The following is a 14,761-nucleotide window of genomic DNA, read 5'->3' as shown; positions in this document are numbered from 1 at the left end:
TGTTTGGCTTTGTTTCTTTTTTCAACATAACTTTCTCTGTCTACCTGAGTTCCAGTATGTAGCCATTTTTGATACGTCTTCTTTTTCCTTTTACAGGCTGCCTTGACTGTGTCATTCCACCAAGCTGTTTGCTTCCTCCTACTTTTACACACTACTGTTCCAAGACATTCTTTAGCCACTTCTAGTACTGTGTCCCTGTACCTTGTCCATTCCTTTTCCAATGACTGTAATTGACTACATTCAACTAACTGGTACCTTTCTGAGATCGCTGTTATGTACTTGTGCCTGATTTCCTTATCCTGAAGTTTCTCCACTCTTATCCTCCTACATATGGACCTGACCTCCTGCACTTTCGGCCTCGCAATCCCAATTTCACTGCAGATTAAATAATGATCAGTGTCATCAAAGAAACCTCCTCATGCATGCCTTGGAGAGGTTGCTCGTCATCCTGGAGCATCGGAACTCCCGGCAATGGCCGCCGTGCCAGACGGCCCTTGCTGTGGCTGGGTGGCGCCCGTGAGGAGAGCCCCTGATCGGAGTGGGTGGTATCAGGGTGGACGCTATGCAGATGAAACGCATAAGGGTCCAAACCTCTGGCCGCTCTTCTGCGGCCGTCTCTCTGCGTGGTACTGATTCCTCAAGTGCTGCTTCTCTTGCCCCTTCGGCCTTCCCTTCCGTAGCTACCCCCTGGGAGGAGGGTCAGGCCCGTCGTCTAGGGGCAAAGCCTTTCCCCCGTTATCTCGTTTGCACCAGGACTGATGGAGATACTTTCACCAGTGTCAAACCTTTATTCTTTGTGGAACACATTGAAGACAAGTTCGGCGAAGTGGACTCCCTGAGCAAGATGCGGTCGGGTTCGTTACTGATAAAAACTGCTTCGGCTGCCCAATCTGCGGCCCTTCGTGCCTGTACCCATCTTGGCACAATTCCCGTGTCCATTACCCCTCACCAGTCTCTAAATATGGTACAAGGTGTGATTTTTCACAGAGACCTCATCCTTCAAACTGATGAGGAACTTCGGGACAATCTCGGACGGCGGGGTGTTCACTTTGTTCGGCGTGTTCAGAAGGGTCCTAAAGATAATCGTATTGATACTGGTGCCTTTATCCTGGCCTTTGAAGGGGATACCCTTCCTGAGAAAGTTAAGATTATGGTCTATCGCTGTGATGTGAAGCCGTACATCCCACCTCCTATGCGGTGTTTTAAGTGCTTGCGTTTTGGCCACATGTCTTCTCGCTGTACCCAGGACCCTCTCTGTGGTGACTGTGGACGTCCACTCCATGAGGGGAGTCCCTGTGTTCCCCCTCCTGTATGTGTAAATTGTCATGGTAGTCATTCTCCACGTTCAGCAGATTGCCCAGTCTATAAGAAAGAAAAAAAGATACAGGAGTATAAGTCTCTTGATCGTTTAAGCTACACAGAGGCCCGTAAGAAATATGCACGATTGCACCCTGTGTCCATGACATCTAGTTACGCCTTGGTTACATCTTCATCCCTTCCTCCCCCTTCCTTACCCCCGTCCCAGACCCCTCTCCTTCCCCCCTCCCCTGCGGCTCCCACACCTTCTCCTCTGGGCGCCGCTCCCCCTCCCCAGCCGGAGAAGTGTCCCACTCCTTCGGCGTCTGCCGGTCAAGGGCGCCTCTCCCGGGATGCCCCTTCCCGGCACCTTCCAGGTCAAAGGTCTGCTGCAGCGCGGCGACCGCGAGAGCCGCGGTCTATCGGCCCCCAGGTCGCCCGGTCTCTTTCTGTTCCTGATCTTGCTGCAGCTGGCTCCATTATGCCACACAGCCCTCCTCGATCTCAGCCTGAAAAGAAGAAGAAACATAAGTCCCGGGACAAAGAGCCTCTGGTGTCACCGGAGGTCCCTTCCCCGGCTTCACAACCGGATTCTGACCTGTCGTTTATGGATGTCGCCCCCTCCTTGTCGGTGACGGGTGGGGACCCGGCGGTATGACTGGATTTAGCGTGTTCAGCCCTCATTTAAACCATCGTTCTGTGGTTCTCCAATGGAATTGTAATGGCTACTATCGTCACCTTCCGGAATTGAAATCCCTTCTTTCGTCCTACTCAGCAGCTTGTGTGGTTCTCCAGGAATCTCATTTTACTGATGCTCACTCACCGACCCTCCGTGGGTTCCGTGTTTTCTGTCGAAATCGGGTCGGACCCTTGCGGGCTTCTGGTGGCGTTTGTACGTTGGTCCGTACAGACATTGCTAGCACGTGGATTCCTCTCCAAACTACATTGGAAGCAGTTGCTGTTAGGGTCCACTTAGACTCTGCAGTCACAGTATGCAATCTTTATCTCCCTCCTGACAGGACTCTTACACCTGCTGCCTTAACCACCCTTCTTCAGCAACTTCCTCCTCCCTTCCTCCTCCTTGGGGATTTTAATGCTCATCATCCTTTGTGGGGCAGTGCCTTTCCATCTAGACGAGGTCTTCTTATCGACCAATTTATTGCAGACCACGACCTGTGCCTTCTTAATGATGGCTCCCCTACTCATTTCAGTGCTGGTCATGGTACCTTTTCTGCCATTGATCTTTCTCTTTCTTCTCCCTCTCTCCTCCCTTCATTACACTGGTCGCCACACGACGACCTTTGTGATAGTGACCATTTCCCGTTGATTATCACGCTCCCTTCCCGCTCCCCGATGGAGAGGTTACCTCGTTGGTCTTTCCACCGCGCCGATTAGCCTCTATATACTGCACAGGTCGAGTTTTCTCCCTCTTTGTCGGGTTGTATTGATGACGTCCTACGTGACGTGTCTGACGCGATTGTTCGCGCTGCTAACCTTGCTGTCCCGCGCTCACCTTTAAGCGCCTTCGCGCTAAAGCCCGTTATTTAATCAAACAGAGCAAGCGGATATGTTGGGAACGATTCGTTTCTTCCCTTGGTTCCACTGTCCCTCTGTCACGGGTATGGGCTACACTTCGCTCTCTCCAAGGTTGCCATCGGCAGTCCACCCTCCCAGGCCTTCACCTCCCAGATGGCATTTGTACGGACCCATTAGTTCTCGCAGAACATCTTGCGACCCATTTTGCAGTGGCATCAGCGTCGGCCTCCTATCCAGCTGCTTTCCTTCATCAAAAACAGCAGGCTGAAGCTGTCACCTTATGTTTCACCACTTGTGAGTCAGAATCTTACAACGAACCTTTCACTGAATGGGAATTTCTTTCTGCTCTATCTGCTTCTCATGATACGGCTCCTGGCCCAGATTCCATTCATAACCAGCTGCTTCAACATCTCAGTGCTCCACAACGGCACCATCTTCTTCGGGTGTTTAACCGTATCTGGCTCCAGGGTGACTTCCCTTCTCAGTGGCGGGATAGCATTGTGGTTCCTGTCCTTAAGCCTGGTCAGAACCCCCTATCTGTTGATAGCTATCGGCCAATTAGTTTGACCAATGTTGGTTGTAAGTTACTTGAACGGCTGGTAGCCCGTCGGCTCACTTGGGTCCTCGAATCTCGGGATCTATTGTCCCCTTACCAGTGTGGCTTTCGAGAGGGACGATCTCCAATCGATCATTTGCTTCGCTTGGAATCCGCAGTTCGGCAGGCTTTTTCCCAGCGCCGCCATTTGGTTGCAGTGTTTTTTGACCTTCGCAAGGCCTATGACACGGCCTGGCGCCATCACATCTTACTAACCCTTCATCAGTGGGGTCTTCGGGGCCCACTCCCGATTTTTATCCGCCAGTTCCTGATCCATCGGTCATTCAGAGTTCGAGTTGGTACTGCTTTTAGTTCTCCACGGACCCAGGAGACGGGCATCCCACAGGGTTCTGTCTTGAGTGTCCTTCTTTTCCTCATTGCTATCGATGGACTTGTGGCCTCTGTCGGTCCCTTGGTCGCCTCTGCCCTGTATGTGGATGATTTCTGCATTTGGGTTAGTTCCTCCTCGATGGCATCTGCAGAACGGCAGCTCCAGGTGGCTATACGGCGTGCCTCTGCATGGACCCTCTCCCACGGGTTTCAATTCTCTCCTTTAAAATCGCGGGTGGTCCACTTCTGTCGCCGTACTACGGTCCACCCTGATCCAGAGCTCTATCTCGCTGCACAAAGATTGCCTGTGGTTCCACAGTTTCGTTTCCTAGGTCTTCTTTTCGACAACAAGCTCACTTGGCTGCCCCATATCAGACTCCTGAAGGTAGGATGTTTCCGTAAACTCAATGTCCTTCGCTTCCTTGCCCACTCCTCCTGGGGTGCGGACCGTTCCCTCCTTCTCCGTCTTTATCGTGCTCTAGTTCTGTCACGTTTGGACTATGGTTGTCAAGTTTATGGTTCAGCTGCTCCTTCCACGCTGCACGTGCTGGATCCAGTCCACCATCGTGGTATCTGTTTGGCCACCGGTGCCTTCCCTACTAGCCCTGTTGATAGTCTCCTGGTTGAAGCTGGGATCCCCCCCCTTTCTGTTCGGCGGTCACAGCTTCTGGTGTCTTATGCCCTTACTATCCGTTCTTCTCCCGCTCATCCTTCCTATTCTATCCTATTCCCAGACCATGGACGTCGCCCGCCTGACTCCCGCCCTCGGGCGGGTTTACCGGTTGGGCTGCGCCTTGCGTCTCTTACCCGTGATTTTCGGCTTCCTTCTTTGTCCTGTCTTCCTCGCTCCCTCCCCTCCACCCCTCCTTGGTTAGTTCCTCGGCCTCGAATTCGGATGGATCTCCGCCGCGGTCCGAAAGATTCCATCCCCCCGGTGGTGTTCCGTTCCTTTTTCCGCCAAATTTTATGGGAGTTTCGGGATGCTGTTGTTTTTTACACTGATGGCTCTAAATCTGCTGATCATGTTGGGTATGCCTTCACGTCCTTTGTTGGAACGGAAAATCATCTACTGCCACCCTCATGTGGGGTGTTTACTGCGGAATTGATGGCAATTTCCCGGGCCCTTACCTTTATTAAACAATCCCAACACAACCGCGTTTTGTTATGTACGGACTCGATGAGTGGCCTTCTTGCTATTGACCGGTGTTTTTCGCGCCACCCCTTGGTCTCTGCCATCCATGACCATCTCGCTGATCTTCACCGTGCTGCTTGTTCCATTGACTTCCTATGGGTCCCGGGCCATGTGGGTATCCCGGGTAATGAGCTCGCTGATCGTTTGGCTGGGGGAGCAGTTACTTACCCCCCGTTTTCTGTAACCCCTCCTGCAGCGGACTTACGGCTTCACATCAAATCCCACTTTGCACAGTCATGGGCCAATTCTTGGGAGGCTACTCCACTGTCTAATAAACTTCGTGCCATTAAGGTGAATACAGGCCCATGGCGTTCTTCCTTTAGCCTCTCCCGCAAGGACTCGACCACACTGTGTCGTCTCCGCATTGGCCATACCAGGCTGACCCATGGTTTCCTTTTGCGTGATGAGCCACCCCCGCTATGTGGTTGTGGAGCCTTCCAGTCAGTGGCCCACATTTTGGTTGAATGCCCCCTTCTTTTGGCTCTGCGTGCTAAGTACAGACTCCCCCACACTTTACCTTTGATGTTGGCTGACGATTCCCGGATGGTCTCTCTGGTTCTAGATTTCCTCCGGGAGAGTGGTTTTTATTCTCAGTTTTAAAGTTTTTAATCTCCCTCTGGTGTTGGGGCAGGGCGGTGAGTGTTTGGGTGTCTCCCACTGTAGGCAGTGTTCAGAGATTCCCGATTCACCTCCCTGACCGGAATTCTCTTTTCTTTCCCTTTTACTCTGTTTTTACCCCTTCTTTTTAAGGCTTGGTTAGTTTTTCTATTCCCATACGTACTTTCTGCATTATAGCAGTTGTACCTTTTAAGTCACAGGTGGTCTTGCCTATGCTGTTTCAGCATAGTGTTGGGTTCGTTCTCTTGCCAACTTCCCTCATTTGTTTTTACTAATGACAACGTGACTGCCCTTTTACGTTTCCCCTTTATCCGTTTTATTTTTCTGACTATACTGAGATGTCCCGTTAGCAGAATGGAGTCTATTTGAAACAAGGGACTGATGACCTTGCTGTTTGGTCCCTTTAATGTCAAACAACCAACCAACCAACGTCATCAAAGAATGCCCTGAATACACGTGTGTCCCTCACAGCCTTCCTGAATTCCTGATCTGTTATTATATAGTCAATGACAGATCTGGTTCCCCTGCTTTCCCAAGTATACCGGTGAATGTTCTTATGTTTAAAAAAGGAGTTTGTGATTACTAAGCCCATACTGGCACAGAAATCCAAGAGTTGCTGCCCGTTCCTGTTGGCCTCCATATCCTCTCCAAATTTACCCATAACCTTTTCATACCCTTCTGTTCGATTTCCAATCCTGGCGTTAAAATCACCCATGAGCAGAACACTGTCCTTGTCCTTTACTCTAACAACTACATCACTGAGTGCCTCATAAAAACTATCCATCTTATCTTGATCAGTCCCTTCACAATGCGAATATACTGACACAATCCTAATTTTCTTGCTAGACACTGTCAAATCTATCCACATCAGTCGTTCGTTTACATACCTTATTGCAACTACGCTGGGTTCCATTTCTTTCCTGAAGTAAAGCCCTACACCCCATTGTGCTATTCCTGCTTTGACTCCTGACAAGTAGACCTTGTATTCTCCCACTTCTTCTTCTTTCTCACCCCTTACCCGAATGTCACTAACAGCTAAAACGTCCAACCCCATCTTACTTGCAGCCTCTGCCAGCTCTACCTTCTTCCAAGAGTAGCCCCCATTGATATTAATAGCTCCCCATCTCATTACCATTTGTTTGCCAAGTCGTATCTTAGGAGTCCCTGGTTTGTCAGTTAGAGGTGGGACTCCGTCACCTCCAAAGGTCCGAGGCATTTTGCTCTGATTGTTGCCAGCATCATATTTAAAGTACCAGGGAAGCAGGTTGCTAGCCTTACTTGCCCCGAGTCCCATTGGGTTTTACCCCTAACGGCTGAGGGACTAACCGGTGGATTTGGTAGTCTTTTCCGTATGAGCACAAAGGTGACCACGACTCAGAATATGTCCGAGATGCCCAGCCTTATTCCAAAGTAACTGGTATCCCGACTGTCGGGACCACTTACTTGGCCACTCATACGTTGCCCGTGGTTCATGAACTAGGACATGACTACAGGAACCCACACCATGAACCATTATATTTTCATCTTAAATTTGTAAGTTAAAGGAATCCCATAAATATATACATTTTCAAAGGATGTTACCATTTACAAAAATTAGCGAATGTACGAGCATACAGAATATGTTCCCAGATTTGTGAGTGGCTCGAGGACTGCTTAAGTAGCAGAACCCAGTATGTTGTCCTCAATGGCGACTGTTCATCAGAGACAAGGGTATAATCAGCAGTGCCCCAGAGAAGTGTGATAGGACCACTGTTGTTTTCTATATACACAAATGATTTGGCGGACAGGGCAGGCAGCAGTCTTCAATTGTTTGCTGATGATGCTGTTGTGTATGGTCAAGTGTTGAAGTTGATGGACTGTAGGAAGATACAAGGTAACTTGGACAAACTTTCTAAATGGTGTGATGAGTGGCAGCTAGCTCTAAATGTGGGAAAATGTAAGTTAATGTGGACGAGTCGGAAAAACAAACCTGTAATGTTTGGCTCCAGCATTAGTAGTGTATTGCTTGACACAGTGACGTTGTTTAAATATCTGGGCGTAACATTGCCAAGCATATGAAATGGAATGAGCATGTGAGGATTGTGGTAGAGAGGGAGTGGTTGACATTGGTTTATTGGGAGAATTTTAGAAAAGTGTGGTTTATCTATAAAGGAGACCTTACATAGGACACTAGTGTGAACTATTCTTGGTTACTGCTGGAGTGTTTAGAATCTGCACCATGTCAGATTAAAGGAAGACAATGAAGCAGTTGAGAGGCGGGCTTTTAGATTTGTCACTGGTAGGTTCAAATAACATGCAAGAGCTTCGGAGAAGCTTCAGAAACTCAAATGGGAATCCCTGGAGGGAAGACAATGTTCTTTTTGAAGAACACTATTGAGAAAGTTTATAGAAGTGGCATTTGAACCATTTGATCCTGCTGCCACCGATGTACTTTTCGCTTAATGACCGCAAAGATAAGATACAAGAAATTAAGGCTCCTAAGGGGGCATAGAGATAGTCTTTTTTTTTCTTGCTCTATCTGCAAGTAGAACAGGAAAGGAAAATGGCTAGTAGTGGAATTGGGTACCTGTCACCACACTCCGTATGATGACTTGCAGAAAATGCACATAGATGTAGATGTAGACCAGTGATCTCCTCTTCCTTGGCGTCCCCCTGTCGGAAGACAGTTCCTTGGTGGACCCTCGAAATTGCTGCAGGTATTAGAGATTGCGGCGGGCTTTCCAACACCATAAGTGACATCTGTCAATGGACAACTTAATTGCATTTAAATGGCTCCGTGCCCAAATCTACCACCTCATAAAATGACAGAAACAAGAATGTTGACAGTGGTATTTTACTACATTTAGACTATACACCCCTCCTCCTCAGGTTTTGGTGAAGATTTGACACCTCTGTGGCCCCCAGTACTCCTCAGGTGTACCTGGTATCTCTGTGGATGGTGATGTATACACTGATTCAGATGCTGTTGCCAGAAATTTTGCTTTTCATTATGCTTGAGCCTCTGTGTCTGAGAATTATGAGGCAGCATTTTGTAGCCTCAGACAGCTGGTAGAGTAATTTCCTTTACTGTTTATTCTACATCACCTGGAACCTTATAATGCTCTGTTCAGTGTATGGAAATTCCTCAGTGCCCTACCCTTTTTCCCTGACATGGCTCAAAGGACACACCCTATCCACAGCCAAATGCTCAAACATGTATCAATGGATTGCCACAGTCATGTTCTTGTCATTTTCAGTCATATCTGGAGCGAGGATGTGTTCCCTTTTCAATTTTGAGAAAGTGTGTTTATCCCAGTACTGAAACCAGGTAATCCCAGCCTTGAGGTGGACAGCTGTCTCCCTTAAACCTCACTAATGGTGCTGGAACATATGGTGAGCTGACGGCTGTGTCAGTACTTTGAGTCTCAGGGTCTTTTGGCTCTGTCATATGGTGGTTTTAAGCAAAGCTGTTCTACTGTTGACAGTTTGGTCTGCCTGGAGTCTGCTATTTCGTCAGCTTTTGCCTGACGTCAACATCTTCTCTCTGTTTTCTTCGACTTGCATAGGTCTTATGACACCATATTGCTTCACTACATCCTCTTTACCCTCCATAAGTGGGGTCTCTGGGGCCAACTCCGTATTTTTGTTCAGAACTACTTGTCTTGCTGTACTTTCCACCTTGAGCTTGGTGCTTTCAATAATATTCCCATATAAATGAAAATGGTATCCCACAGGGATATATATTGAATGTGCCACTTTTTGTAGTGGCTATCAATGTCAGCTGTGGGTCTACAGTGCCCCTCTCCCTTTATGCTAACAATTTTTGCATCTACTGTTGCTCCTCCACTGTGGGTGCTACTGAACACCGACTGCAGGATTCTATATCAAAGGCCCAATCTGGGTTCTCACCAATGGCTTCCAGTTTTCCGCCACTAAGATGTGTCCATGTACTTCTGTCGCCACAATACAATGCATCCCAAACCAGAACTCTTACCTCGATGACCAAATGCTCAATGAGGTGTAGTATTATCGTTTTTTGGTATTGGTCTTTGATGTCTGGGTGATATGGCTTCCCCATCTTCGCCAACTAAAGCGAACATGCTGGTCACATCTTAATATTATTTGCTGTCTCAGTAACACCAGCGAGGTGCAGACTACTGTACACTAATCCTGTTATGTCTTGATTATGAGAGCCTGGCATATGGCTCAGCAATGCTTTCAGCATTGTAGATGCTGGATCTGATACAGCATTGTGGGATCCAATTATCCAATTGCCTTTTGGATCAGTCCTTTGAACAGTCTACTCGCGGAGGCTGGTGTCCCTCCCCTGCAGATCAGGCATCGAAACTGCTCTTCAGTTATGCAATACACATTCACTGCTCCCCTGAGTGTCCAAACTAGCATGACATTTTTCCTGGTAGGGCGATCCAGAGGAGGGAAGTCTAGAGTCACAACTGCAGTTCGCATACAGTCTCTCTACTCTGAACTCTCCATCTTTCCCCACTGTCACCTCTTGTCAGGGAGAAATTGCATGCACTGCCAGTGTGTTTACCCCATCCTCGGATCTGCCTTGACTACTTCTTTAGGCCGGAAGACTCAGTAAACGTATGATTTTTCGGTGCCTGTTTCTCAACGTCCTTTATGTATTTCTGGACACCAATGTGGTATACACAGATGGCTCTCTGTTCAACAAATGAACCAGTTTTGCCTACACACCTGAAAGATGCAGGGAGCTATGCTCCTTGCCAGATGCAGGGAGCTATGCTCCTTGCCAGATGCAGGGAGCTATGCTCCTTGCCAGATGCAGGGAGCTATGCTCCTTGCCAGATGCAGGGAGCTATGCTCCTTGCCAGATGCAGGGAGCTATGCTCCTTGCCAGATGCAGGGAGCTATGCTCCTTGCCAGATGGATGCAGTGTATTCACTGCAGAATTGGTGGCCACTGCTCGAGCCCTCCGCTACGTACATTCTTGCACTAGCAAGTCGTTCTTAATAAGTGGTGATTCCTTGAGTAATCTTCAAGTAGTCTTCAAACTGTCGACTAGTGCTACCATTGACACCCATTGGTTGTGACTATCAACGGTCTCCTGTATGACTTCCATCACAGTGGAAGGTTAGTTGTCTTTGTATGGACCCCTGGGAATCAACTTACTGGTCTTTGTATGGACCCCTGGGAATGAACATGCTGACTGACTGGCCAAGTTGGCTACCAGGGTACCGACTTTGGAGATGGGAATATTGGAACCAGACCTTTCACTGACTCGTAAGTTGACAATTGTTGCATGCTTGGAATGCGGATTGGTGTGCCCTGGTTTCTCCAAATAAACTACGAACCATGAAGGACTCCACACCATGTAACAGTCTTCACTTCATCCTTCTTGTAGAGAATCTACTGTTGTCTGTAGGCTTCTTATTGGCCACACTTGGCTGACCCACGGCCACATACTCCTACATGAGGGTCCACCCCCCCTCCCCATGTCTGTGTGGTTCCTATCTCATTGGACTGCCTGGGACTATTCCCAGCTTGACAGGCAAAGGATTAAGGGACTGATGACCTTGTAGTTTGATCTCTTTAACACCATCAATCCATCCATCCATTTCTTTTCATATATCACTTACAGCATCACGTCTTCCAAGAGCAAGAGCCTATAAGCTAGTGTGAATTTTATTTTCTGTTACAAAATGTGTTTCTGTGCTCCACAGAGGTCAGTCTACTGTAGGTGAATGATTGCCTTTCCCTTATTTTACATATTGTTCCTTGCAGGAATTTCCATTGTTGTTATAAATTCATTTTTATCCCTCAGGCATAACAAAAAGGCTGCTAAACATGTAAGTCTTCAGCCAAAAGGCCTTCTTTTGAATTAGAAAATGGCCCGCGCACACACACACATACACACACACACACACACACACACACACACACACACACACACACACACACGTGTGAATGTATATATGTATGTTTTCTAATACAGAAGAAGATCTATAGTGCATCTGCACTAAAGAGATCATTGGCCTTCATTTTTGATCCAGCAGCCATTGTGAATTGAGACACGAAGAAATTACAGACCCTGGCTGAGTGGGTGTGATTGAAATCAGTGGGGATAATTGAAAATTTGTGCTGGTCCAAAAATACCCACACACAGCCATGATCTGTAATTTCTTTTTTCTATTAGTAAACTGCCATAATCAGATTTATAACATTTCTAAAGGGAAAAATTACAAATTTCCTGATATCTTGTAAAAATCACCTATTATGTGTTATTGTTTTTGCAGACTTTCCCTGTCCTTACTGATAACTGTTACAACCTTTGTATCTGTATTTTAATTAAACTGAGCACAACTTTTAGAACAAGTCCACACATGTGATGTGAATGTGAATAGCCCATATGACTAAGTGGACCCAATTAAAGTTTATTGCTCATTGTATCTAGGGGTGCTTCATGTCTCCATACTGTGTTGCAAGTTGGATACGTCTATTATGAAGAACATGGAAAGGATAGATTGCGCTAACAACATAGAGGAGGCATTGAGTCGCAGATAGGCACAGTGAAAAATTAGTTGGAAATATTTCAGCTTTTGGGCAAAATCATTTTTCAGAAGTAGAAAACGCACACACATTGATACAAGAAAGTCACATACACACTATCGCCGTCTCCGGACACAAAGGCCCGACATTCGGAGAACAATTTTTTTCAGGCAACACATCATCTGAACACTTCATTGGTTCTTGTTTTTGTCACAAAGCCTTTTTTATCTATGTTAAACCACGCAAACAGAAGTATTATTCATCAACTAATAACAGTTATAAGAAAATACAGAGGCCTGAACTTAAATTTTAAAAGAAAGGAGGAAAAAAAGAGTAGAATACCTGTTTCATTTCAGAAGACTGACAATAAGCTTTTCATTTATGCAGGTTTATGTTGTCTGTAAATGGAATTTGATTTCTTAGAGCTTGTTTATTTATGTGAAGACATTCGGCTATACTGTATTATCATTTCAGATGTTGAAAATGCATTGCTTACCTGAACTAATGTGGTTGTAGGGCACTATGGAATAAATCAAAAGAACAAGGAAATAAAGAATTTGCAACCAATCTTTATCATGTAAACGTTTTACACACAGTTATTTTCTTTGTCGATCTTTGTTTCAGGTTTTATCCTCGCACTGCAGAGAGTGGAGAGAGAACTTTGAAGCAGTTTGTTTTAGAAAATAATGCTGAGAACATAGCACATATAGAAAAATTGTTTGGTATTAACGTGCATCCAGATAGTCTTCCATTTTTATTACAGCCAGGAGAAAGAATTAGTACAAAAATTGGATTTGCTCCTACAAAAAGTGCCATAAATTCTGCTGTTCTGTTTGTAAGGTATGTGTAATATATGATAGTCCACATTAATGTACTCATTGTAAAACCTAATGCTAACCTGCTTGCATCACTTAACATATACCATGCTAGCAACAACACAGGGAGGTGATCTAAACCTGGGTAAAGGCCATATCCAGATGGTGTGTTTAAAGAGTTTGAAGACCTGCGTGTTTGCCATCAGCTATACAAATGTATTATTCATTTTCTACTGGTTTTGGTCACAGCAACTGTCTTCATGCGAAGAAAAAAAAGCTTTACGTTAGATAGTCACTGTGACTGAAACTGGTAGAAAATAAATAACAAGTTTGTACAGCTGGTGGTAAACATATAATTCTTCAAATTCCTGACAGCAGTATCGAGTCAACTCATTAAACTGTAAAGTAATGAGTGTTGGTTTGGTGCACCAGTCAGCCTGAGTGTTATTGTTTTTAGTCAATTTTACACACTTGTTTAGGCAAATGCAGGACTGGTCTTCCATCTCCACCACAGAAAACATGATACAGATACACTTAAAATATTATAACACACGGAATAAAGTTTACAGTATTCACAGACAGATGCCACACACTACTTTGGTTCCTTAATTTAATTAATGACTGTGACGACAGGGACGACATCTGGCCGCAAAGTTAAATGAGATGAATTTGCGAAAAGAATGGACCATTTATGACAGGATGAACATTAGATCATCAAGATCACAAAGCTTAATGGTGGTTTCTAAGGGAGATGTGATTTTTTTTTTTACTGGATTATGTCCAATTTTCAAATTGTTTGGTTTGTTATAAATCAGACGCATCAGCATTTGCAATGCAACATTTTTATAAGAGTAATTTATTTTGTATACATTACCCTGTGGTACATATATAAACACTCACTACAGTTTTCAGTCTCAGAAATTCCCCTTTGCAAAGAGTGAAATTGATATCTATGAATTATTCAACACGATAATAAAATGTTTCTGCCAGAAAAGAAAAAAAGTAAACTATTCAGTGAGCCATGCTTCATGTTGAATTTATTCCTCTGTTTGAGTTTCTTGTAAACTTTTAACCCCATAGTGTCTGTTGTTTGGGCAAAGAGGAGTACATGGTGTGTAGGAAGTTAAACAGTCTCTCCATGATGGGTACTATAATTTTATTGGAAACAGAACATTTCAAGTGTATGTTGTTTTTTGTATAAGAAAATCAAGACATCATGACTGTGCAATGGTGGAATAGATATTATTTTTAAATTTTTTAGCAGCTGACAAGGAGATACCCTTTGTTTGCCAGTGCACTCAAATGCAATCATTAGAGACAGAGAGAGGAAGGTAGATAGATAGGTAGACAGATAGAGAGAGAGAGAGAGAGAGAGAATGTATTTATTTTCAAATTAGATAGAATGGTCATTAATCAGAAATTTTGTACCTCTATTATTATTTTGTGAAGAGAGCACATTGTCATTGTATACATGGTTATGATCATCATCATAATCATCATCATCATCATAGTCGTCGTCGTCATATATAGCAGCAGCCATTTTACATACGGTGCTATGTAAAGGTTTTGTCCAAATTCTCCACACATTAAAGCCTTTTAGTTATTTATTTGCATGCCCCATAGATCATCATTGTGGCCTCTCACTTATTTGTATAATCAGGCTCTGCATTTTATCTGATGATGTATACTATCTTCCATTAGGTGTCATTTTGGAATTTTCTAATTTTGTAGAATCTTCCATGTCACTAGTAAAATATAGACGGTTTAGATATTTTTTATTAATGAAGAATTCTTTGTTTTTGCAGTTTAAGAGCATGAAAAATTCATTTATATCTGCCGAGGATAGTTTTGACGAAATGGAATCTCCTTGTC

The 14,761-nt window shown here is 45.1% G+C and overlaps 1 protein-coding gene across 3 annotated transcripts in view; it reads left to right on the top strand.

Moving 5' to 3' along the window:
- LOC124804646 (transmembrane protein 131) overlaps positions 1-14,761 on the top strand; it is a 382,072-nt gene that overhangs the window by 263,117 nt on the left and 104,194 nt on the right. For all 3 annotated transcript variants that reach the window (XM_047264868.1, XM_047264869.1, XM_047264867.1), the window contains exon 17: positions 12,699-12,914. In XM_047264868.1, the coding sequence (XP_047120824.1) occupies positions 12,699-12,914 (216 nt within the window). The remainder of the gene's footprint in view (positions 1-12,698; positions 12,915-14,761) is intronic.

Source organism: Schistocerca piceifrons, chromosome 7 (assembly GCF_021461385.2).
Source record: "Schistocerca piceifrons isolate TAMUIC-IGC-003096 chromosome 7, iqSchPice1.1, whole genome shotgun sequence".
Lineage (NCBI taxonomy): Eukaryota > Metazoa > Arthropoda > Insecta > Orthoptera > Acrididae > Schistocerca > Schistocerca piceifrons.
Note: the sequence above shows the minus strand (reverse complement) of the source record. Positions and strands in the feature narration are given on the sequence as shown.